General features: G+C 36.1%; 1 protein-coding gene across 2 annotated transcripts in view; it reads left to right on the top strand.

Annotated features, from left to right (window-relative positions):
• Positions 1-26,936, top strand: part of LOC150103701 (calcium-activated chloride channel regulator 1-like) — a 124,211-nt gene that overhangs the window by 33,808 nt on the left and 63,467 nt on the right. For both annotated transcript variants that reach the window (XM_090397090.1, XM_090397089.1), the window contains exon 2: positions 24,189-24,474. In XM_090397090.1, coding sequence (XP_090253216.1) covers positions 24,189-24,474 — 286 coding nt within the window. The remainder of the gene's footprint in view (positions 1-24,188; positions 24,475-26,936) is intronic.

Genomic DNA, 26,936 nt, shown 5'->3' with positions numbered 1-26,936 from the left:
TGAATTATTGGACACAGTAAAATTAAGAATATTGAAAGGGTTTTGAATATTTAAATTATCCTTCCGAAAAATATCCTGGAAAGCACATAACTCGTCATATAGTTCTATTGCATTTATGTCTTTATTGTCGCCGTCCTTCAAGAGAATCTCTAAATCGTCACAAAGTTTTCGTAAATCTTCGTTATTAATTTGTAGTAATCTATACAAGAAATAGAAATGATCATAATATGTTTTTAGTTGTTCAAAACGTTCTATTAACGAGCACATTGCAACGTCTAGAAGTGTATAAAACACATTCACTCTAAATTTATCTTCTGGCGATTGTGGCGTTTCGTCATGAAGCTCGTAGTCAAATTGTCGTGTCTTCTTTCATCGTCGGACTTCCATACCAGTTTTAAATTCTTGTTCTCCGCCCACCTCTTCACTCAGTTCTTTTGCCGTTTTATAACTTCTTTAAAATTTGTGTCTGATCATACTCTTGTAAGAATATTTTTAAGTTTTCGATAGATTCTAAAGCAAGTGTAATGTTCATATTTTTGTCTTGAAGCATTTTACTCACAGGGTTTATTCTGTTAAGTAAATCATGCACAGTTATAACAGAGCAAATAAATTTGTAGTCCATTATTTTAGCACATAATGTTTGTGCTTCATGCTGAGTTTCTTTATTAAAATTTTCATTATTTAAAATTTCAAAAAGTGCATCATAAATTTCTCCTAACTGATATCGTAGAGGGCGGATTGCATTAATTTTACTTTCCCATCGCGTTTCTGATGGCTGTTTCAATGTTAGTTTTTTTATGAACTTTAAAAGGATTGCCCAACGTTTGTAAGAGAATGAAAAGAAATTTTATATTTCTTGAATAATTGCAAAGAAACTAATTGTATCTGCATTCACTTTGGCTGCATCGTTAATGATTAAATTTAGAGTATGAGCAGCACATGGCACGTAAAAAGCTCGAGGATTTTTGTTTAAAAGCAAATTTTGGAGCCCATATTTTTTTCCCTTTCATATTTGCCCCATTATCATACCCTTGACCTCGCATGTCTTCAGTGCGAATGTTCCGTTTTTCCAGTTGTTCCACTATTGTTGCACATAAATCACGTCCTGTGGAATCTGATATATCTGCAAAACCTAAAAAGTTTTTCCTGATCTTGACAATTCCATTGTCACAGGAAACAAAGCGAATAATAATGGTCATTTGTTCTGTTTTACTTGCAACAGGTGTGCAGTCTAAAATTATGGAATAATATTTAGATTTTCGAATTGATAATAAAATTGTATCCCTGATTGCGTTACTTAAAGTTTCCAATATTTCATTTTGACTGTCTTTACTCAAATAGTGTACTCTATTGTATTCGTTGTAGGGCCCTTTCAACATGAGTTTCCATAACGGGATAAAACTTCGCAAACAGTTCGACTAATTTTAAAAAATTGCCGTTATTCCTTTCATATAATTTATCAGTTGATCCGCGAAAAGCTAAATTTTGGCTACCAAGGAATTTTATAATTTCAATCAAGCGTTCTAAAACACTCGTCAATGTTTCTTTTCCATTGAGTCTGGCAATCAACAGTAGTTTTGTTTTTTAAATTTTTATCAACTTCCCTCCATTTTAAGAATTTTTTTCATGTGAGTTAAACTAGTCTCATGTCTATGCATAGTTGTACTTACATTTCTCCAATCGTTATAACCTTCTACAAGACTACTTGATTTAGTAAGTGCGAAAAGTTTGCAACAAAAGCAAAAAACATAATTTAAAGTATCGAAATAAATGAGCCATGTTCTTGGCACGAGCTCACCATTTTCCATTTTTCTATTATAATACGTGTCGCCAAATTTATGACCATATGTATCTCTGGGATATATTATTTTTTTCTTTTGAACAGGTCCCATTTCAATTAAAACAACTCGTAATTTTTCATCAATATTTCCCCATTCACCTGGATCTTCTAAATTTACAGAGATTAACAATTCGTTAGTTTCGTGGTCAACTACAACTAAATCTTCTCCTTAACTGTTTTTCACTTAAATCATGTGTCTTGTTATCTTGTTCAATAGTTGCCATAGTACTTTCGTGAAAACTGGATGATGTGCACGGTTCTTCAACTCTGATTTCTGATGTATCGAGTTGGTTACAATCTGCATCAGAATATTTTAAAATTTTAACAAATTTATTAACATCTGCTTCTTTCGCAGCATGACGCTTACGATTTTGTGCACCGGATAACTTTTTTTTAAATTTTTGATTCCATTTCTATTTTATACCCACAAGAAATTATTACACAACACGACACAGAGACGAAATAATAGTCCGCACTGCGCTACTGAGATGCGTACCATATGACTGGTTAACTAGCAACAAATGTTTTGTACGAAAATTCGTTTCTGCGCATAAAAACTGTTCACCGTTTTTATGCGCAGTTGTTGTGTCTGTGTTGTGTCTACTGCAGTAGACACAACATTCTGCAGGCAAGCATTAAGCCTGCTCTCGCTGCAAAATTGTAAACAGCCAGCTGATCAAAAAGGCAGCAATATACAAGTTTTTTAAAATTTTTATTCGATGTGTCCGGCCTTATTTATTTTAATATTGATCATTCTAAGAATTTTTTGTTTTCATGATAAAAAATTATGTTTCTCAAAAATGAACGTATGTACGGCTCCCTTCATAGTAGCGCCCGCATGCACCGCATGCTCTGCATGCCCGCTTCCGCCGATCCTGTTTACTACAACAATTACATCGCGTCATGTAGAAAAATATTTGTTTTAGTCTGCTGTCTGCTTAAAATAACCAAACCTTCGAAATTTTAATTTACGTTTCCTAGAGGGAAATGTCGTAATTTTTTAAATTAAATTATGTGTTTATGTATTATTAAAACGTAAAGTTTCTTTGTTAGCTATAAGTGATATATATTTCAAAATGAAATTTCATAAATTAAACCTCAAGAGAATATTTAAAACTGCATAAAAAATAGTTATCTTTCAACAGGATATCGAGAGAGAGAGAGAGAGAGAGAGAGAGAGAGAGAACTTCATTAAAATAGCATTGCTATCTAAATATTTCTTAAAAGAAATATTTTTTCATCAGTAAATATTCAAATCAAGGGACAATATACTTTTACACACAATATGTAATAATTGCTTGCTTTTCTTTGCCCTTATTAATACTTTATTATTCGTTCTCTGGTGGTTTGTGTACCACTGCAAGCTTGTTTCAGTATGAGAAGTTATAAACACGAGTTAAAGAAAAGAAAGTTTAATTGCATATTTTATGTTTTTATGAAGCTGCATAAATTAATATTTAACCTCCGAATTGTATAAATTAGTGTTATTTCGGCAATATTAATTTTCCTTCAGACATTCCTACTTTCATTTACTAAAAGTCAGCCTAGTGGTTTCGAAAAAAATTAGTAAAAATTGTTGTTCGGTTATCTCATCATTAAGTTCTTCCTTCACGACAGCATAGATAATTTAGCTGGTTAATTTTCTCCAAAACAAGTGTGAAAACAATTAAAAATCAATTACCCAAATCACTAAAACACAAAACAAACCCGTATCTATGGTAAACTCTGGTCACTAAGCAACGGAATTCGAAGTTGCTATTATCCTGTAAATTTCAAATTCACCTAAACGCCATCTTCACGCAATTATATGCGTATCAAGTGCGAATACTTTCTCTGTACACATATATTTTCTGACTGTTCCCAATAACTTAAGCTGCTATTTTTCTAACATCATTTTTTTCATTCCATAAATTTATCATTTGCCAATAGATGGCTATTGATTCGGCCCCATAAAATCTACTAGGCTTTCTATATCAAAGTCACATAGACGGTATTGCAAGTCTGTGTATTCCGCTTTCCAAATGCGAGCAGAAACATGCTAAAACCTTAGGTTTTACTACCACTCCAAGAAGCCCACATAAAGCCATTATGGTTGCAAATTGTATGGAGCAAACATACGCTAGTTATCGCAAAGTTTTATGGAGAGACACTAAAACTTTCCCTTAGTTCGGCCACTAGTCGCAGGTGGTGTGACAATAATATTTCCCCTGAGATGCCAACTACTCTGAACTCCCAATATGTTGACGGTATACTGCAGAAATCGTTTTTTTTTTTTTTCGTCACTTCTGGTAAAATATTTCCTATTTATGTCAGGGAAGGGAGGCACTTACAGCAGATCAGGGAGAGGGAATACATAACGCAATGCATTATATTAATCTTAGGCTGAAAGCGGCAAAAATATTTTTCTCTACAAAAAAACACTCGACCACACCTAAATGCAATATTTTATGAATTGTAAATAAAAAAGTTTTCTTTATGTTAATTTATCTTTGATATTTTCCTTTTTCTATATTTCAATGTATACGAATTAGATCCATTTACACATGAATAAAAAACAAAGAATAGTTTTCTTTGTGGATTGATTTCTCTTTACTTTTCTTAGATCATGATTGTCTGTCCCAATTCTTATGGTAATCAGTTAGACTTAATGCTGACTCATAATTAACAACTCCACTGATAATGCCAACGTATCCAGTACAGTAAGTCATACGTTACATTAATTAATAACTTAAACTTTTTTTTTTTTTTTTTGGCTGGACGGGTGAAACAGGAATGTTTTTCATATTTCCCGTTATCTGTAGAAGAAAATGTATGGATGGAGTAATATAGGGCTAAAAGATCTGATCATAGCAGGAGGGTAACAGCAATAGCCGCGCTTCAGTTTTGCAGAGCTTATCTGAGGAAGATAATAGATGGCCGTGTTTTCGTGGTTTTGTTTCTATACCAGTCGCAAGCCAGGTGTTGATTTTACTGTTTGTAGTTAGGTGCTTACAAGACTACTACTGCTTGTGCACGGTTTAACTTTTTTGCAAGTGGAGTTGGATTTGGGTATGGTATGTTTGCGTCCTTGTAATGGTATTTTTTGAGAGAGGTTTACTATAGATTGTGTGTGTGTGTGTGTGTGTGTGTGTGTGTGTGTGTGTGTGTGTGTGTGTGTGTGTGTGTGTGTGTGTGTGTGTGTGTGTGTGTGTGTGTGTGTGTGTGTGTGTGTGTGTGTGTGTGTGTGTGTGTGTGTGTGAGAGAGAGAGAGAGAGAGAGAGAGAGAGAGAGGAATTTCTCTAACTTTCATTCTCGCTATAATATTTATACAGCACTTGTTTCAGCTCCTTGTTGGTCACTAGGTTTCTGTCGTCGTTATGTAGGTTGTTGACTGTGGTCTTGTTATCTGGTATGTTGTTCTGGTTACTCTGTAGGTTGGACTGAAGTAGTGTTTTAACATGACCGTGTAGTGGCATAAGTGATTCACCTTAAATATTTTGTGTTCTGTCCATGATGTCTGCATAAGTGTGGTTGTTTCCAGAATATCAGTTTCAACATTTTATCTTGCAACCATTGTAGCCTGTTAAGTCTGTAGTCTGCGCAGAATGCGTATGATGTGATTGCATATCTTAAAATGTTTTCACATAATGCTTTATAGATTAGTATTTTTATGTGTGTCGGGGCAATATCTTTCAATCGATATAGTTTGCTTCCTATTATCCTGAGTTTGTTGTTTAGGTAGTTTATATGGCTATTCCAACTTTCATCAGCATCGAAGTGAAGTCCGAGATAGCGTATTGTTTTCACCTGTGTGATGGTTGTGGTTTTAGGATCAGCGTTTAGTGTATAGGAGGATGGATGTCACATAGTGAGATATTTAGTTTCCAGGGTTTATATATATGCCGTTTTCGGTTAGCCAGTTAGTGATTTGATTGATGTCGTGTTGTATATTTGTGTAAGCGATATTTGCATTGTTGTGAATGGATACAATGGCCGTGTCGCCTGCGTACTGGAAGATTTACTTTTTAGGGGGAGTTGGCTTATGTCGTGTGTGTATATGTTAAATAGAATGGGAGATAGGACAGCTCCTTGCGGTACTCCACAGGTTACATGTACCTCTTTGCTGTATGCTGATCCTATACGTGTGATGTGCTTTCTGTTTTTCGTGTATGCTTTAAACCACTGGAGTAGACGACCTCCGATTCCAATATGGGTTAGTTTCGTTAACAACGTTTTGTGTGTTAGTGTGTCAAATGCTTTTGTTAGGTCAATGAAAACGACTAATGCTATTCTCTTTTTATCCAATGCTGCGTTTATTAGGTCTGTGAAATCTAGAAGTGTTGCTGTTCCTTTATTTTTTTGAAAGCCATACTGTGTTTTGGATATGATTTGAAATTTTCAACGTATGTGTAAAATTTGCAATGCGTTCCATGATTTGGTTGATTCCGAACAATGTTGCGATGGGTCTGTAATTACTTATAATGTTTCTTTTTCCATGTTTATGATTGGATGTGATTAATGCAGTCTTTAGTCTTTCAGTTACGTGTCCCATTTCGAAGATGTTATTTAACATTTTAGTATAACTCGACATAAGTTGGTTCAGTGTTTCTTGATGTCTTTTGGTCTGATTCCATTTATTCTTGATCCTTTGTTAGGGTTAATTTGTTGAATTGCAATTGATAGTTCTTCTTTTGTTACTGTGGGGAACCACATCGACTGGGTTGCTCGTGGACCTAGTGGAGAATGTTCGTTTGTGTGAGGAAAGGTTGTTTCTTGTAGCTTTTGGACAGAGTTCACGAAGTGCTGATTAAAGTTGTTTGCCAACTGTTTGAGGGATTTGGGGTAGCAGGCAAAGCTGTGTTTTATTGTTTCTGATGCAGTGGTTCTGTGTCTATTGTCAATCATTTCTTTAATCAGGTGCCAGGTTTCCTTTGTGTCGTTCTGTGCTGTTGTTAATTTGTATCTAGCCAGGTTTCCTTTGTGTCGTTCTGTGCTGTTGTTAATTTGTATCTAGTAGTTTCTTTTTGCCGTTCTAATCTGTGTTGTTAAGAGATTCCGTTTTCTTTTGTATTCAGCTTGTAAAACGGTGTTGTTTGGCGACTTCTTAAGTTGTTTCCATAGGGCATCTTTTCTTTGTATGCCTGTTAGTATGTTGTCTGTTATCCATGGATTCTGTTTACTTTGGGAGCATATTTTTATTTTTGTTATTGCTTTGTTATATATTTTATTAAATGCAAGTTTAAGATTATTATATACAACTTCAGCAAAGTCTAAAGATGCTATCTGTATCCAGTCTGTTTTCCTGATTTCATCGTTTACTATTGTTTCGTTTAGGATGCTATCATACTGTTTTGTAGTCTCAGTGAGTTTTATGGGTTCTGGTTCTGTGTAACTTAATGCTGTGAAATAATGGTCTGCCAGTTTGCACGATATGACGGCTGCTGTGTGGCTGCTTGGAGGGGCCCGTATATTTATATGGTCAATACAGGATGAGGTGGTTGTATTTCCGACCATCTCTTCTCGTGTATACGATTGTATGGATGGGGCTATGTTATATGCTGATAAGAGGTCTAGTTATTGTTCTGTGTTGTTGTTTATGATCCTAATGTTAATATTCATGTCACCTATTATTATCAAATATTCTGAGGCGCCTTCTCTTGTGGTTGAAAGCCATCTGTTTAAGTCATCTAGAAATTTTGTAATGCTTAAGTTGGATGATCTGTATATTACGTTTAATATCAAGAAGTTTTCTTGTTTGATGTTTTTAATTTCGACACATATGTGTTCTGCAAATTCTAATTTATAGTTTATTTATGTTACTTCTAGTTTATGTTTTGTAAATATTATTATACCACGGCCTCGTTTAGTTTGTCTGCAGTGTTTGTGTTGTTGGATGTTTGGCATTTGGTAAATGGTTGCCTCTTCGTTTGTCGTAGATACTTCAGTCAGTATTAAAATGTCTATGTTGTCTATATCTTCCTTCACATAAGCTTGTGGGGTCAGCCAGTATTTTTGAATGCTCCTGATGTTGATGTGGAGAATAGATGGTCCTTTTTTGGCTTGTTTCCATTCTGTTATCGATTTCAGAATTTGGCAGTTGTCATGTTCTGGGGTGATTATATCTGCTTGGTGGTCTGCGTTCATATGGGTTGCTATGTTGTTTGCTTGTTTAAGACTCATCAGTCTTCTTTTTAACGTGGCAGTCTTCTACGGATTTTATTTGCATTGACTTTGCGTCTTGTGTCTTTTTAAGGAATATTTTACTGTCTCTTATCCACGATTAATAATAATAATAATAATAATAATAATTCTTTCTGTTATTCCGTATACAGTCACGTCATAATGGTTTATTGCTTCACACAGATATTTAGATCATAGTTTTCAAGTCAATTGCGGAGCAGTTAGTGGCACTTGTGACACACTAAGAAAACAAAAACAGAAACACAGACACAAGAAGCTTAATAACACTTGATTAAATCAAAGATTTTGATTTCAATCTAACATATCATCGTCAGTGAGCAGGCAATTCAAACAAGATAAAATAACAAGAGAATTCGAAAGACACGAGCGCGCTCTGGTGCAGTATAGCATACTGCGAGAATAGGGGTGTAGGTTGTTGCTTTTAGAAAATTTTCGCCGTGTGGTGTAAATATCATCCACAATATCGTACCCATAATAAAGGTTGAGATTGTATGGAGAAGACTAGGGTGTCTTCTGAATGCTCAAAGTAGAATTGACTAAAACAGGATAAACTTGGCTCCCCATGGAAGTAACTTAATCGGGAAGTACCCTCGTATCTTTTGAAATCCGTTGCGTGAATGGTCTGCTTCGAAATATTTGACTTAAATGTTATTAAACTTTCTCTGTCAACGTGTTTCAATCTTTGTTATATTACAGATTTTCTGTTGGATACAATGTCTCGTCTCTAATTTGGGTCAGTTTGTTGCAATAGTTCTTAATTTCTTTTGAAGGTGGTCATGGTTGGTCCACTTCAAGAAAAAGATAAAAGACAAAAAAAAAGGTGCCAAAGAAAAGCTAGCTTATTGTTGTGGACCGTGTGCTGGTAGTACATTTTCCATTTTCCTCACACACTGTTGCAGTCTGTTCCATGGCAAATTATTGGCTTTTTAATATAGAATAATCGAAGTCTGAAATTTTTATTCCACATCGTATGTGTCTTTCCTTTGTTGATGTGAACGAAATTATTGTGGAATCACTTCAAAAGTTGATTGCTATCTTCTGCTTTTTCTACCGCTTTCTGAAGATTAGTATGGGCCGCACTCAGTGCCATGTCAGCATACTGAAGTAGGCGACCATTTATGGGCATTGAGTGGAAGTCTTTCGTACAAATATTAAACAGTGTAGGAGACAAAATGGCTCCTGGAGACAGACAAGTCACAGATGCTCCTATTGTTTCTCCATCTTCGTTTGTGTTCTTATTTCTTCCGGAGATGTTGCTATTAAATCATTTAATTAATTTGCCACCTATTTTTGTTGCTGTTTGTTTCGTAATTAGAATTGTGCGATCTACTGCATCAAAAGGATGAATATTGCATAGTTGTCTTGTCAAGAGAGTTATTTATTCTCTTGGCAAGTTTCTGCCGTAAATCAGCTGTATTTTCCCCTTTCTGAAAAGTGAAATTTTGGGTTTGTTATTTGACTCTTTTGAAGTAAGTTTCGGAGTCTGTTATTGAAATTCTTTCCATTATATTTTTCTAGTATACTGTATCTAGACTCGAGTTGGAAGAACAGTTGCCTATGTCTTCTTGATTATACGTTTAAGAATAATTAACTGGAGTAATGATATCTGGTTTTGACTGAAGAAGAAAATTCCCTGTTTCGAATATTGCATTAATTAGCTTGTGAATGAAAGGAAAGTCGCGCACACTTTTCTCACGCGATGTCATCTTGTTCAGATGAGAGACAACATCGCAGTTGGTTTTGTTTTAGTTTTGCAATATAATTAATAATTTTTTTCCCTCAAAGTTATTGGCGGCTAGTAGTTTCACAAGGTCTATGTGGATGAAATATTTTAGTAATAATCCTCGAGCATTCTCTTTTCTTCGATTATTTATTAGCGCGTTTATTCCCTGCCATGTTTTTTTGACTTCGCCCTTCGCTGACTGAAAATAGGTTTGGTTGCAGAATTCTTTGACTTTGCTTTTTACGCATTATTAAATTCTACACTCTTTTGTAATATTCTTTAAGATTTATGTTTTGGGGAGAGTTTTGGACATTTTTCCAAATTGCATCTTTCCCACGGATTAATGTTGTGTTAAATATTTATTTTATTTTATTTTATTTTATTTTTCAGTGGTTGCCTGTTTGCTTTCTTATGAATATCCTGGAATGTTTTAAGGATAACATCGTATACTCCTTACGGAGGGTTTCATAGATTAAGCTATGATTTAATTGGTGTTCTCATTTGCTGATTTATACTGTATACTCCTGTATACAGGAAGCCCACCCAAACTTTCCCATCACACTCAACAATATGGTATCATTAAAACACTAACCTTTGTTCCACTAAGTCCTCTCTTACAGCAGAACTTACATACACCAAACATTCTTATCCAATGGCTGTAGCTTCCACAGTATCAAATATAAGTAATATTAATTAATAAACTAAAATATTGATAATTATTTAATCAAATCTCTAATATGAGTTTCTCCCAGTACTTAGACCTTAACACACGAATTATAAGTATTTTAAGGAAGAATTATGCGACAATACTGAAGTTAGGAACAGCTGAGAAGATAAAATGGGGAAGAACAGTGTTCGGACGAAATAAAAGTTGTCAGGTACAGGTGTTCACTTTAAAGACAAAATAGTTGTGAAACTGTGAAAATATAAGAAGGATCTGTACTTAAATTTTGTAGATCTGGAAAAGACACGTGACAGCGTGCTAAGAGAAAAGATTCAAAGTGCTACAATTATATGGTGTAAACGGGAATTACATCGAACAACAGAAAGTTGCAAAACCGGCGAATTGAGGGAATTACAGGAAGATGATTTAATGTAAAATTAGGTGTAAGACAATGGCACACAATTTCCACTCTTATTCATTATCTACATGGAAAAACTTACGAAAAAAGTGGCATTAAAACTGACATCAAAACTGGAGATATCCACCTTATCTCTTTACTTTATACAACTGATGTTTTACTCCTAAACAAATCAACGCAAGTTTCCAGGACTTCTTTAACTAAATTGAATAAGTTATTCATTTAGTTAAAGAAGCCTCAAGACCAAAACTATGATAAGAAGTAGAACATGGAAAACTTCAGTTGCATTCTCAATGGACAACTGAATGTTCTGTATGTTTTGAATGTTCTACATAAATTGTTCCGTGTGAACAAATAAAACCTTTCAGCTACTTATGTACAATTTTTTAGTGAAAATGGCAAATTAAATATGGATATAGACAAACAGAATTGAGATGATTGTTTCGAGAAAAATTAACGGAGTGGTCGGAAAGCATCAGTAGCAAAATTGTGCACGAATGGAGATATTAAAGAGGAACTTAATATTAGCTTTGGAAATGTGTGGGCAGAGATAGTGTAAGATGGTACGGTCCCATGAACAGAAATGGGACAGAAAATCTTAGCAAAGAACGTGTTTCATGACAAGATATCAGAAAAGACCTAGAAGAAGATCATAATCTAGGCAATTTGATGTAGTTCAAGCACCCTGAAAACCAGGGCCGACCATCTCGGGGGTGCAGTGGGTGCAATGCACCCGGGCCCCACGATCGAGCGGGCACAGTCGTACACATTTGCGGAACTGTATTATATTTCGAATGTTTTTTTGTTGTTATTGTTGTTTTGTTTTGCAGGTAAAACCTCTTACCTGCAAAATCATTTGCTGGTAAGAGGTTTTACAATACGTTTATTTCGAATCCTTTAATTTTTACATTTGAAAAATATTTTAGGGCACCCCAAAAGGTTTCTTGCACCCGGACCCCTTTATAGAGAAGGTCGGTCCTGCCGAAAACTGAAATATAAGTTCTGGAAATACTGGATTAATTGTTGATAGGTGATTAGTAATAATATAAACTGATCGCGTAGCAAAGTATCTTGTATACACCTTGTAGGTTCATGTCAGAAGTTCAATGAAGATGATGATGATGAAGTCTGGTGGACTATAAATAGCATTTAATGTCATCTGCAGTCTGGAAAGTTTACTTATAGTTGATTATTATTTTATTTTTTCATTTTATTAATGTATGTTTATAAATGTTAGTATCCCACAGATATCTACTTTGTCAGAAGCTTGTATGTTGGTAACTAGCCATTAATAGCCAATACTCCGGTTAGGATGAATATATCAATAACGTCAATTTGATCTTTTAAATAAACCTGTAACATAATCCGGTATGTTTGAAAGTATTTGATGTTTATGTGCAGAATAAAGCCCATCAATCAGTGCGCTGCTTTCATGCATTGAGTGAATCAAGAATATGACAGTTGGTGTATTCGTTTGCTAAAAAGTCTGTTTGGTGTGTACATATTCATTTTCGTTCTACGATGCCGGCTTCTTTTTAATGTAATTAAAAGTCCTTTTGATTTTTCTGTCTCAACCTATTTGTCTTCACAGCTTTTGATTTGTAAAGGCTTTGAATTCTATGACCTTCTCAAGAACATTTTTGCATCTTTCATAATAATAATAATTTTATTTTATTTTTTATTTTTTTTATTGTTCTTTCAAATATTTACATATGTACAATGATCATCTATTCAGTATATTATTTTACAAGGTTCAGCACTTTGTGCTACATATAATGAGATTTAAATAGTAATGATGATAACAGTCATAATAATAATTTACAATTATATTATTCAGAGTTACATAAGTTGTATAATATTACATGTTGTGGTTTACTTTTTTTTTTTTTTTTCAAGTTTGAAAAGGTGTGATTATACAACAGTATTTACAACAACAACAACAACGTTACTGGCTTGCTGGGTGAAGCATAAAATGCTTTTTATTTTCCCCTTTATCTGTGTGGAGAAGCTTGATGGGGGAGGTTGTGAGACTTATGCTCGCACTTTGTGAACTATGGAGTTAGCTCTGTTCTGCTGAAAGCAGGATTGCCTTGGGTCTTTTGTGTTTTTGATAGTCATGTTCACTATAACCGGAAGCTTGTCTGATTAGTGGATTGGGATGAGAATGTGCCTTGCTGAAGAACTTTTCCGCATGGTCATGAAGGAGAGAACGGATGTCAGGGGTTCCGGTTTCTCTGTGGATCTGCGTGTTTCTGACGAACCATGGGGCGTCTAAGATCATCCGCAGGCATTTGTTTTGTATCCTCTGTAGTTTCTGGATGTTAGATTTGGATGTGTGACTCCATGCCGGGGATGCATATGTGATTACTGGTCGAATTACCATCTTATATAATAACAGCTTGTTGCGTTTATCCAATTTGCTGTTGCGATTGATCAGGGGATAGAGTTGGGCTATGGTGTTCTGGATGTCTTTGTGCCTATGAGCTTGATATGACTGTTGAAATTTAGCTTTTTGTCTAACTGTACTCCAAGGTATTTGGCTTCTGTCTGCCATGGTATCTTTTTTCCGAGAAGTTCAATATCATCTTGGATGAAGGCTTTGCGTCTGGTGAACAGTATAGCTGAGCTTTTGACGGGGTTTACTTGTATCCTCCAGTCGGAGAACATTTCTCTAGCTTTGTGATAGTATCCTGGAGACGACTGATCGCCAGGTGTGGGCGGAGAGATCTTGTCATTATGGCTGTGTCGTCAGCATATAGGGCTGTGATGGTAGTCCTCAGGTTCTGTGGAATGTCAGCCACGTAGATTGTGAAAAGTAAAGGAGCCAAAAGAGATCCCTGAGGTATTCCTGCCAGGATTTTGCGCCTAGTTGAGATGGTGCCGTTTATTTTTATCTGCATGGATCTGTCAGTGAGGTATGATTTTATTAGACGGGTAAGGTTTGTTGGAATGTTGGCCTGAATGAGTTTATAGAGAAATCCTTGATGCCATACCTTATCAAAGGCCTTGGCAATATTCAGAAAAACTGCAGCTGTGTGAAGGTTCCAGTTGTATCCTTGAGTGATATGCTCCACTAGTCTGTGTATTTGTTGCACTGTGCTGTGCATACGGCGGAAGCCGAATTGTTCGTTTGGAATTATTCCTAATTGGTCTGATTTTTCTTGTAGTCTTGAAAGGATAATTTTTTCAGCAATCTTTCCCAGGTTGGAGAGCAGGCTTATTGGACGGTAGCTTTGCGGGAGTTGCGGATTGTTTCCTGGCTTTTTTATTGGTATGATGTCTGCTGTTTTCCATGCAGAGAGGAAGTGTTGAATCCTCAATATTGCATTGGTTATGTTAACCAGGTGCATAATAGCCTTTCTAGGAAGTAATTTGATGATTCTGTTAGTAATTCCATCTGGCCCTGGAGCTTTTTTGTTGTTTAGATGTTTTATGATGTTGGTTATTTCTACTGGAGTAGTGGGGGTGATGCTGGCTGGTTTGTCTTCGGACTGATTTAAGGTACGATTGACCTGCTGGTGGACTTTATATATGTGGGTGATGTTTATATTATCATATGACGGGCTGCATTGTTTTTCTAGGTTTTCTGCTATTGCTTCTGCTTTTTCTTTATCAGTGTGCGCCGTTCCATGAGCAGTTTGCATGGGCGGTAGGGGATTGTGTTTAGTGCGCAGAATCTTCAGAAATTTCCATATTGTGTGATCTTCTGGGTTGAGTGATGATAGTTTATTGTCCCAATCCTGGTTCCTGTGGATTTGAAGTGCTTTTCTGACTTGGTTGTTCAACTTGTTCAGAGTTTTCTTGTCCTGTGGGGCTCTTGTGTTGTGGTATCTTTTCCTGGCTTTGTTTTTTGTTCTGATGAGGTCCATTATGTTTTCTGGGGGCCGACCGGATGGGTGGTTGGTTGTGGTTTTGGTGACTGCTTCTAGTGCTTTATTAATTTGGCTTGTTAAATTGCTTATTGCTTCATCTATGTCTTCTTTTTTGTGGATGATTGGTACAGGGCCAATGTATTCTGGTAGGATTTTAGCTAGCCTATCCCACGATATGAAGGTGTGCTGGTGGGCCAGTTGATCTTGCGTGCCAAGTTTGATCAGGATTGGGTTGTGGTCTGATGATAGTTCATTGAGCGTCTCTAGTTTGTATTGATAACTGATGTTTCTAAGGATAGCTATGTCAAGTACATCTGATCTGCCATGAGAGCTGTAATGAGTGTGCTCAGTGGGTCCTGCTACCACAACTGAGTTAAGTGTTGAATAGTTGTGTAGTATGCGACCACTTCTGTTGTTGGTGGTGCTGAACCATGCTGTGTGTTTGGCGTTCAAGTCACCTACTATGATGGTGGGGTCTGTGGTGCCGAGGACTGCATCCAGGTCTGTTGTCAGTAGAGGATTGCTTGGTAAGTTGTAGGCAGCAAATATCTTGAGGCTTCCAGCATTGTTTGTGTGGACTTGTATTCCTGTGGTTTCCAGGTTTGTAGTCTGTGGGTTGGATATGGCATTGTGGTGGAGGTATGGTTTGATGTAGATGGCAGTGCCTCCCCCTCTGGAGCTGAGTCTATCCGTTCGGTATATTGTGTATCCTCTCACTTTTGGGTTGTTGGCAGGTCTTAGGTGGGTCTCGTTGATCAGCATTATGTCCGGGTTGTGTCTTTGTGCGAATTCCTGTAGTTCTAATGTTTTGTTGGTGAGGCCAATGGCATTCCAGGCTGCAATTAGAAGCGAGTTAGGTTTTACTTTTGTTTTATTCATAATTGAGTGCTGTGAGTATGGAATGGGTTCCTTGCAGGAATCTCTTTGTGGAGGATGGAGTTGGGTTTGTTCTGCTGAATTCCTGCAGCATAGTGGCTAGCGAAGCAGTCAGTATTGCTGTGATGTTGGAGCCTATTTGATTGCTTTGTATTGTGTCCTTTGGGCGGGCTGCTTCAGCATAGGTCTTGGTGGAAGGTTGAGCCCTTTCCTGACTTTTATGGCTTGGGTTTTGATGCTTTGATGACTGTGCAGCAGAGATGCTTTGATTGGTGGTCCAGATTGGGGGAGGTTGGACGGGTCTTGTAGTTCCGTGATTTCTGGCATGGTGGCTGCATCCTTTGTAGTTTGCTGGGTGGGGACCTCCACAGTTGGCACATTTAGCTGGTGTGGTTCTTGCTTTTGTGCATGTAATGGTTTGATGCTTCTCGCCACACTTCAGGCATCTGAACTCGACTTTACAGAGTCTTTGGGCATGGCCAAACTTTTGGCAACGACGGCATTGCCCTGCTGATGCCCTTTTCCTGAGTGGCTCTGTTGATATTTTAAGTCCACAGACCGCAGTTATGTCATAAATTTGTCTTTGTGTGTTCTGTATCTCAACCAATACTAATGGCATTGGTTGTTTATCGGATCTGTACATCCGGCTGACTTTGAAAGGTGTTAGGCCCTGCTGGGTAAGGTCAGCCGCGATCTCCTCGGAGGTAATGCCTTCGGTGACACTTCGCAGTACAACCTTTAGATTTCTTTCGCTGCTTAGTGCGAAGGTGTGGTACTGTAGTTTGTTGTTATCCATTATTTTTGTTATTCCTCTGTAGTCTGTCACTGTTGTTGGTTGAATTTTTACACCTTCGTCGGTGTTTTTGGCCCAGGAGTATCCAATTTGATGTTCTCTTAGGTTTCTTGCAACTGTGGTCCATTTTTCCTTTTCACGGAGAATTACCGGGGGGACCTTTTCCCTTTTTTCCGGGACTGTTTGTGAGGGAGTTTCGTTTTTCACATGATCATCCTCGATTCTACGTCTCTTGCCCGTCTGTTCTCCTGTGAAGACCGTCTGACTGAGGCTCTCGGGCAGGGAGATGGATGTGTCATTGATCTCTTCCACTTCGCCGTCCATATCATCGGATTCTTCCGGCTGTGTGTACAGGTTTAGGAAACCTGGCCATTCAGTATCAAATTTTTTAAGCAGTAATTTAAACAATTTTAATACTTGTTCTTTGTTTAGATGCTCTAGCAGATCAGTAATATTATCCATGTCTGTTTTATTTGTTGTTATATCTAGTAGGTAGTGATTGGAAAATTGCTTATGATCGCAATTAGAAATCCCGCAGGTCTTGAGACCTGCCAGCAGAAATTTTGTAGAGGATATTGCAGATGAAAAGGATTGCCAGCAATATCGAGCGATTAGCTAAATGCACAAATCAATAGCATATGAAATTTCAGAAAATGAAGAACGCTTACCTCTATATATATCATTTATCATTCAAAACTATCGCACTGAACTACGCGAGCCGCCATTTTCTTCTCATTATCAAACGAATATTAACCCAACAATGTTTACACATATGCAATCTGAATGATATAATCACGTAATCACAAGAAAGATATTTATTTAACCAAATATTTCGGTCTGGAAATAGCAGACCATCGTCGGTGGTATTACAAGAACAGTTTAAAAAATATACAAGCTAGAATACTAACAATAGATCGTTGAAATTAGAACATGCCGCGTGATGTTATATCACTAAGTATGAAACGAAATATTTTGAAGTAGAAACATGATTGAATTTGCTATTAAAAAGAAAAAAAAAGAAAAAAAAAAATAATAATAATGAGTAATCTTGATTAGGCTTTCCCAGATTTTTGATATAGATATGCAGTCATTACGATTCAGGTTGGGATGATGGAGCAAGGCCTCCACGCTTTCCTTGAACAAACGTTCGAACCTGTAACGGGATCTATGTAAGAGGCGCGTCTTGGACCAAAGGATGCTGTGGTCAGTTTCAATCCCGTGTTGAGCCAAACCAGACTTTTCAGGTTTATTGTGAAGAATGGATGATTGATGTTCTTGGATTCTTTTTTCAAGAGAACGTCCAGTCTGTCCAAAGTAAGAGAGATCACAGTTGCAAGGAATTTGATAAACTCCAGGAAGAGATAAAGTTGAGCGTTTGTCTTTAGGAGAAGGAAAATGAGAAGACAATTTGTTAATAGGAGAATACGTAGCTGTTAAATCATATTTCTTCAAAATTCTTGCGATAGGTTCTGAAATACCGGAGATATAAGGAATAGGTACTCGACGTATTGAATCTTTGTTGTTTTGTGGAGGATTATAAGATGTAAGAAGACGTTGAATACTTTTTTCAGAAAAGCCATTGAGTTTCATGTGTTGCTGGATAGTAGAAAGTTCTTTCTGTAGATAATCAAAAGTAGAACAATTAGTTTTGGCTCTTTTGATGAGACATTTTATAATTCCTGTTTTATGACATGGATGATGGGCTGATTCTTTCAGAATATAACGACCTGTGAATGTTGGTTTCCTGTATACTGTAGTTGTAAGAATATTTGAAGATGATCGGATGAGGAGAACGTCTAAAAAAGATAACTGGTTGTTTTCTTCTAATTCCATAGTAAATTTTATGCGATGATGTAAGGAATTAATACTGTTTAAAAAGGAAGATAAAGTGTTTTTACTGTGAGGCCAAATAGCAAATATGTCATCTATATATCTTACCCAAAAAGATGGTAGAGGGAAACTAGATGTGAAGAGGACTTTTTCTAAATGTTCTAAATAAAAGTTGGCTAAAGCTGGAGAAAGAGGACTTCCCATGGCTGTTCCTTCTACTTGGCTATAAAATTTGTTTTGACATATGAAATAACCAGAATGTATAACGAAATCGAATAGTTTTATAATATCTTGAGGAAAGATGTCAGCAAGTAGTTTTAAAGTTTCCTTAAGAGGTACATTGGTGTATAAAGATTCTATATCAAAACTAACAATAAGATCTGTAGGTTGTAATGAGACATCTTTTAATTTTTCTAAGAAATCTGAGGAGTTTTTTAAAAATGAACTCGAGTTGCCAATGTAAGATTTCAGTAATTTAGCTAGATATTTGGCTATACGGTAAGTAGGAGAATCAATGCAATATACTATTGGACGAAGAGGATAGTCAATCTTATGGATTTTTGGAAGGCCATAAAATCTAGGAGGTCTTGCAAAATGAGTTTTCTTACATCTTATAATCCTCCACAAAACAACAAAGATTCAATACGTCGAGTACCTATTCCTTATATCTCCGGTATTTCAGAACCTATCGCAAGAATTTTGAAGAAATATGATTTAACAGCTACGTATTCTCCTATTAACAAATTGTGTTCTCATTTTCCTTCTCCTAAAGACAAACGCTCAACTTTATCTCTTCCTGGAGTTTATCAAATTCCTTGCAACTGTGATCTCTCTTACTTTGGACAGACTGGACGTTCTCTTGAAAAAAGAATCCAAGAACATCAATCATCCATTCTTCACAATAAACCTGAAAAGTCTGGTTTGGCTCAACACGGGATTGAAACTGACCACAGCATCCTTTGGTCCAAGACGCGCCTCTTACATAGATCCCGTTACAGGTTCGAACGTTTGTTCAAGGAAAGCGTGGAGGCCTTGCTCCATCATCCCAACCTGAATCGTAATGACTGCATATCTATATCAAAAATCTGGGAAAGCCTAATCAAGATTACTCATTAATTTTTTTTTTTTTTTTTTTTTTTTTTTTTTTTAATAGCAAATTCAATCATGTTTCTACTTCAAAATATTTCGTTTCATACTTAGTGATATAACATCACGCGGCATGTTCTAATTTCAACGATCTATTGTTAGTATTCTAGCTTGTATATTTTTTAAACTGTTCTTGTAATACCACCGACGATGGTCTGCTATTTCCAGACCGAAATATTTGGTTAAATAAATATCTTTCTTGTGATTACGTGATTATATCATTCAGTCTTATGTCGCAAGTATCCTTAAAACAACATATGCAATCTGAATATTATATGTCCTTATTTTCACAAACATACGGTGTAAACTCATGATTTACTTTTAAAATAATTTCTTTTTTTTTTTTTTACATTGCATACATTTGTTACAATTATTATATACATTACATTCATTTGTTTACATATGATACATTACTTACATTTGTTTACATGTGATATTTACATATAATACATACATTGGTTTTCTTGTGATACGTACATTACATGCATTTGGTTACATATGATACATCTTGGATGAGAACTAATTTTTTTTTTTTTTCCCTTTCATCCTCGAAGCTTAAATGTAAGCTTATCTGAGGATGACACCAGTTGGTTATTATGTATTTTTTTTTTATTTTGCTGTGTTAGGATGCTACGGAATCTATGATTGAGAAATTTGCGCGCGCGCACTCACACGCACACACACACACGCGCACCCCCCCCCCCTCACAATAAATTGGAATGTACTGATGCGTCGCTGAACTGGAAGCCTGAGCGAATATATTGTGTTTCATTAAGTTTGTAGGGTATTTTGGGTGCGTGTTTCTTGTTCGTAGTATGTCCTTAGAGCTCTTTTCAGGCTATTGTAGTTTGTAAGGTTTCTGTATTCAAAAGGTAATTTGTTTATCATGTTTGGGATGTAGAAGTTTCGCGTGGCCTTTCCGTAGTGATTATTGTATTTATATGTGATATAATTAGTAGTCTGAGGTCTTGTTATACGGTATGTATTTCTAACTGTCCTGTAGTTGGCATCGAAATAATGTTTTAGCAAGGCTGCATAGTGGCATAAATGTTTTGCTGTCAGTATTTTGTGTTCTGCCATTGTAATGTTTATAAGGTCGTGATTTTCTCTTTGTTCCCAAAAGATCAGTTTTGTCATTTTGTACTGTAGCGACATTAATCTATTTAATTTGTAGGGTGTACAGAAAGCATACGTTGTTATAGCGTATCTTAGTATATTTTGGCATAGTGCTTTGTATATTAGTGTTTTTAGGCGTATGGGAACTATGTCTTTTAATCTGTAGAGTTTGCCACTTATTATTCGGAGTTTGTTGTGTAGATGTTTTATATGGCTATTCCAGTTCATATCTGCATCGAGGTAAATTCCAAGGTATCGTATTGTTTCAACCTGAGTGATTGTAGTGGTTTTGCTGTTCTGTGTGTTTTTTATGTTGGAAAGTGGATGTTGGATGGTTATATATTTGTTATCAACTGGTCGAGTCAGTGGATTTCTGAATATCATTAATTTTGTCTTTTCTGAGTTTAGGTGTATGGAGTTTTTCGTGAGCCAGTCTATGATCAGATTTATGTCATGTTGCATATTTGTTTGGGCTATACTTGCGTTATTATGGATGGATATTATTGCTGTATCGTCTGCGTATTGGAATATCTTACCTTTGAGTGGTAACTGATTAATATCTTGCGTGTAAATGTTGAATAGAGTTGGAGAGAGTACAGCTCCCTGTGGCACTCCACAGGTTACTGGTAGCTCTCTGCTTCGGTTTGATCCGATACGTGTGATATGCTTTCTATTTTGGAGGTAGTTTGTAAACCACCTGTGAAGAGGCCCGTCTCTTCCAACATGCCTCAGCTTTTCTAACAAGGTTTGATGTGTGAGTGTATCGAATGCTTTGGTTAGATCTATAAAGACTACCATGGATATTTTGTTTTTGTCTAAGGCGGTATTAATTACGTCTGTAAAGTCTTCCAAGAGTGATGTTGTTCCCTTATTTTTCTGAAAACCATATTGTGTTTTGGGGATAATATTAAAGATCTCAGTGTATGCTGTGAGTTTCTTCAGTATGATCCGCTCCATAATTTGATCGATAATTGGTAATGTTGCTATGGGTCTGTAATTGCTGATTAAATTTCTTTTTCCTTGTTTGTATATGGGTGTAATTATGGCGGTCTTTAGCATACTTGGTATCTGTCCTGTTTTAATATTTTATTTATTAGTTTTAGTAATTTATAATTAAAATTAATAATAATAATAGTAATAATAATAATAATAATAATAATAATTTTTAGTACAGTTTATTATCTTTCAAAAAAAATTACACATCATAATAACATGTAACATTTTGTTACATGTTATTATGAACAGGACACTAAAATTATTATTATGATTAGGCAATTAATGTAATACTATAATTAAGGTTAAAATTAGTAATCCTAAAAGAAACAATTTACAGTTTTACATTAAAACAGTTGAATAGTAGCAATTTTAATTCTACAATTCATTTTTATTCACAATTCACATTAATAATAATAATAATAATAATATATTTTTTATTGATTTCGCAAATATTTACATATAATAAAATTATCATCTTGAGTAACATTCAGTATATTATTTTACAAGGTTCAGCACTAAGTAATACATGTAATGAGATTTCAATAATAATGATGCTATCATAGTTATTTTTGCTATTTTTTAAAATAACAATCAGAGTAATAATTTACAATTATATAGTTCAGAGTTACACAAGTTATGTAATATTACATGTAGTTTACTATTTTTTTTTTCAAAGTTTGAGAAAGAGTGATTATACAACAGTATTTACACGTGTGCAATTAAAATATTATATTTCCTATTTCTCACAAAGATACAATGTAAACTCATTATTTACATAATTTTTTACTAATAAGTATAATTTATTACATTATTTTTTTCATGAGGCCTGTGTAGCTCAGTGGAAGTGGTGCTTGGTGGCTCGAAGTCAGACTTAAGTTCAAGTCTAGGCGCCGACTGGAGCAACTTTTTCTAAGCCTTTCTTCGACCGATTCCCGAGTTAGTAGATCACGGGCAAGCGAGGTTTTCCTCCTGTAAACTCAAGAAAATCGACCGTAGTACAACCGCAATACCTACATCATTTCAGACACGTAATTATTTTCAGACAGTAACATATCTTGTTAGGGTTAGGTAAATATAGATGGCAGCACTTGTTTGCCAGCCTCCTCATCGGTGGCTGCTATAATTAGTGATAGACATGGGCCAGCTATCACTGATTGGCTACCGGTGGAGATTGAACTGCCCACTCAGTCTTCAAAAGCTAGATAGGGTATAAAGGCCTCGCCTACTCCCTATAAGGGAATAAAAGGCGTTAGCTGATTTTGATTTTTTGATTTTTTTCATGTTACATAGTAATATGATATTAATGATATTATCACATAATAATCAGTATCTTCTTTATTGTTATATACTTTGCTGACTGTTTTGTTACATTTCTGCATTTGATTAAAAGGATTACGTGTAGATAGGTGAGGCAAGTTAATCCCACCTGCTTCGAAGCTTGGGTTAGCTTTTATGAAGAGAGTGGGATATGAAGAGAGTGGAATTTAGCCTTAATTATTTATGTTTTTGTTACTGTTTATGCATGGGCTGTAGGCATTAGATGCTGGTAATTTGTGATGTGTATATTAGTGTTAATGGTGTATTAACTATGTTGGTATATTTTCTAGAGTTCATTTTTTAATGTTCTGTAGTTATCTATGTGTTTTATATTTCTTGGTAGGTTGTTGAGTTGCGTTGGTATCTCATGTGGAGAGTTGTTGTAGGTCGTGTTATACGATATGTGTCTCTGTTGTTTCGATAGGTGATGTGAAGTAATTCCTTGTTAATAGCATGTAGTGTTTCAGGTTTTTAATGATCAGAATTCGGTGTATCGCCATGTGCTTGTCGGATATTGGTTGTTGCGTGTAAGGTGTCCAGATCACTCTTGACAGGATTTTCCTGTGTAATATCTCTAATTTTGTTAGGGTGGCTGTTTGATGTGTTTGCATAGACTGTTATACCGTATCTGAGTAGGGATTCGCAGATACCATGATATAGGAGTTTTTTTTTATGTTGGATGGAATAATGTCTTTTACTTCGAAGAGTTTTGCTGTGGTGATCCGGAGTTTGGTATGTAGGCATTCTATATGTTTTATCCATTTAAGGTGGCAATCTATATAGAGACCAAGGTATTTTGCATGTGTTGCAATAATAATAATAATAAAGGAGGCATAGGGCCAACCAACTTATATAACGATTGCAGTTATAAGGAATAGAAACCCTTGACACTGTAAAGATAAAAAAGGGAAAGATTAAGAAAGAAAGAAAAAAATAATAATAATAAATCCTTTAATGCCTTTTATTCCTCAATGGGAGTAGACGAGACTGTTTAGCTTTAACTCTGTGGAAGACATCGTCCAGCCAGTCTCCATCCTTAGCCGTCACTGACAGCTAATCCAAGGCTAAAAGTGATTTTCTTAGTCATCCGCAGAGATTAATGCAGATGATAACTGTCAATATGTCGTGTTCACTGTCCCTAATATGATTCGTATAAACAAACATTTTGACCTAGAAAGAAGTACAAGACAATTTTACAGTCATCTTTCATCGCATTGTTTCTGCTTCATCTCTCTAAATAAAATATTGAAGATGGATGGTTTAATCATTGTGAATTATAAAGATGAATGAACTCTTTTTTCATTGATTTAGTCACTGTATTTGAGTCATGTTTATATTAGTAATATTATGCATATCAGTGGATTAATATTTTGGAAATTATTTTATTTTGAATACTAAAATGATGTTTATTCTGCAGGAAATATTGGTGATTTCTTCGGAATTATTATTTAATGCCACAGGAGAACGAGTCTATTTTCAGAATGTGACGATAATCTTACCTTCGAGTTGGACGACGAGCACATTTCATAATGAAAACGACGCCACGTGGGAGATGTTCGGAACAGAAACAATTGCCATAACTGAGGAAATAATCAAGGAAGACGCATTGATGTACACTCAACACAGCATGGGGTGTGGAAAACCTGGAGAAAGGATCTTCATTCCTGCGTCAGTATGGGAGAAAAACGACCTCCCGAAAGAAGGTAGGTTCTCAAATTTCACTCTCCCCAATCTTATTTATTCATAAAATCGTTCAACAGAAACTTATTCAATGGCGCTTACATTATAGTGGATTATATTCGATCAAGTTATGTGTGCTCGAATTGATTTTCCATGGGAGTGTGTATTTCTGAGAGAATTGCGTAGGTTGCTAGTTAAGCTAGTCGTGCTGTCAGCTAAGCTACATTGAAAGGTAAAATATGTTGTCAATTTTGTTTCAAAAGATCGAAAAAATAGGAAGAAATCGCAAGCATTCGTATGCATTCTGCCATGTGGGAGATAATCCTTCAGGCGAATTTCATATATATATGTGTGTGTGGGTGTGGGTGTGTTAAAGATACCAAGCTATTTTAAACCTGGTTTTACTCCATTTCCCAAGTAAGCAAACAGACAAGTAAGTCAAGTTTGCGCTTGCAAGTAGTGCAAGTCTGGGTGACCCCACACATAGTGCATGTCTAGGCAACTCGTGGTAAAGGTGAAATACTTTCTACATCTATCTCTCATCCTGAGATTTTTATTTAATAAGGTCAAAACACCTCTTTTGGTAACTTGTTTTGGTGAAATACTTATAAACTCTGTATTACTTAAATCTTGGTATTTCTAAGCCTGGCTCCCACCGATGAGACATCAATGAAGGTCGAAACAGGGTGGTAGCTTTGGCGATGAATGGCAGTGCTGTAGCCCGTGAAGTTTTGACTGGGGTTCGGCTGTTGCTGTCACCCAGGGCCTGATTGGGGGATAATGAATGCCAATGCTGTAGCCTGTGAAGTTAACTGAGGCACGGCTGTTGCTGTTACCCTTCAAGGTGAGCAAATGAGTGTTTCTGAGATTCTGACTTTCTGATCCTGCGGGTCCTCATACTGGGTGATTCGGGGGATTTTACGACTTTTTGGAAAGGTATCCCCGCACTTAAACAAAGGGAAACCGGTCTTGTGCGCAAGTTCCTTGGAAATCTGGTCTTCTGGTTTCCGTTGTGATTCTGATAGAGTGCAGAGAATAAAAAGGAGAGTATTAAAAATGATATCAGGATTGTGGAATACTGATTATGAAGACAGATTGAGAATTTGTAGACTGCAGACACTAGCAAACAGGAGAAAAAGGGGGTGATGTGATTGAGATTTACATCCTTCTGAAAGAGTCATACAGGATATCAGTTGATGGAATTTTTCAATTTATAGAGGTTGGGGAAAGAACAAGAATCCTTGGAATCTGAGAACGAATGGCGCTAAGAAGGGGGTGAGGGCTAGATTTTTCTCTCAGAGGGTGGTGCGTGATTGGAATGGATTGCCATTGGATGTTGTGAGTGCAAGCAGTGTGAATGAATTCAAGAATAAGTATGATAGCTGATGGGTGTAGTATGTGGCCTTCTTTGATGAGTTTCTGACTTCTTGGAGGTCTCTCTTAATAATAATAATATATATGAGCAATATATATATATATATATATATATATATATATATATATATATATATATATATATATATATATATATATATATATATATATATATATATATACAGGGTGTTCGGGATAAATTTGACATATTTATAATTAATTATATTTTTCCGTAAGTTACATGTATTAACACACACTTCTCTTCATTTAAAAGTTTGGACCCTTCTTCATTCATATACAAGATGTCAGAAAGGATGGATAGCTGGAACCCACCTGAATCATGGAAGAGAATAACTTGTATCATGATGATTCGTGCCCGCCATCAAAATAAGGATATTATGACTGCTGCCCAATGCTCCCTGAATACAGTAAAAACAATCAGGCATGAACTAGAGACTTGCAATGGTGACTACGAGGATGTAGCAAGAAGAAAGATCCCTAGCAGACGATCTGATTGCGTTCGTACAGCAGAATTCCTCGCAAATCTGCAGGAACAGGTGTTGAAGAACCCTGGCATTGGAATTCGGGCTTTGTTCGTGGAGTTGCTAACTGTAGTCAAGCCCTGGATAACAAGGGTAGCCAATGGTAGGCCGTATGTATGGCAGCAGGATTCGGCCCCTTGCCACACCTCTGGGAAAAGTCAAAAATGGTTGTCTGAAAATTTCTACGACTTCACCAGTCCAAATGTTTGGCCTCCAAACTCCCCAGACCTTAACCCCATGGATTATTTTGTATGGGGCGCAGTTGAAAAAGACACCAATCGCACTTCCAGTAATACAAAAGCCCAGTTAATGGATAAAATTAAAACAGTTTTTGCGGCCCTTCCCAGGGAGACTGTAGCATCAGCTTGTTCGAGGTTCCGAAGCAGAATTGAAGCTGTGATCGATGCTAATGGTGGTTATTTTGAGTAAATCTTGTTGATGGTATTGTAATTAACTCTGCCTGTAATGTTTTTTTGTCAATTCATTAAATTTAATAGATACAAAGAAGATTTTCTTTTTCCTTACGAAACTGTCAAATTTATCCCGAACACCCTGTATATATATATATA

The sequence above is a fragment of the Typopeltis vanoorti genome, chromosome 8, assembly GCF_054136105.1.
Source record: "Typopeltis vanoorti isolate ZY-2024b chromosome 8, IOZ_Tvanoo_1.0, whole genome shotgun sequence".
Lineage (NCBI taxonomy): Eukaryota > Metazoa > Arthropoda > Arachnida > Uropygi > Thelyphonidae > Typopeltis > Typopeltis vanoorti.
This window is presented reverse-complemented; position numbering and strand designations above follow the sequence as displayed.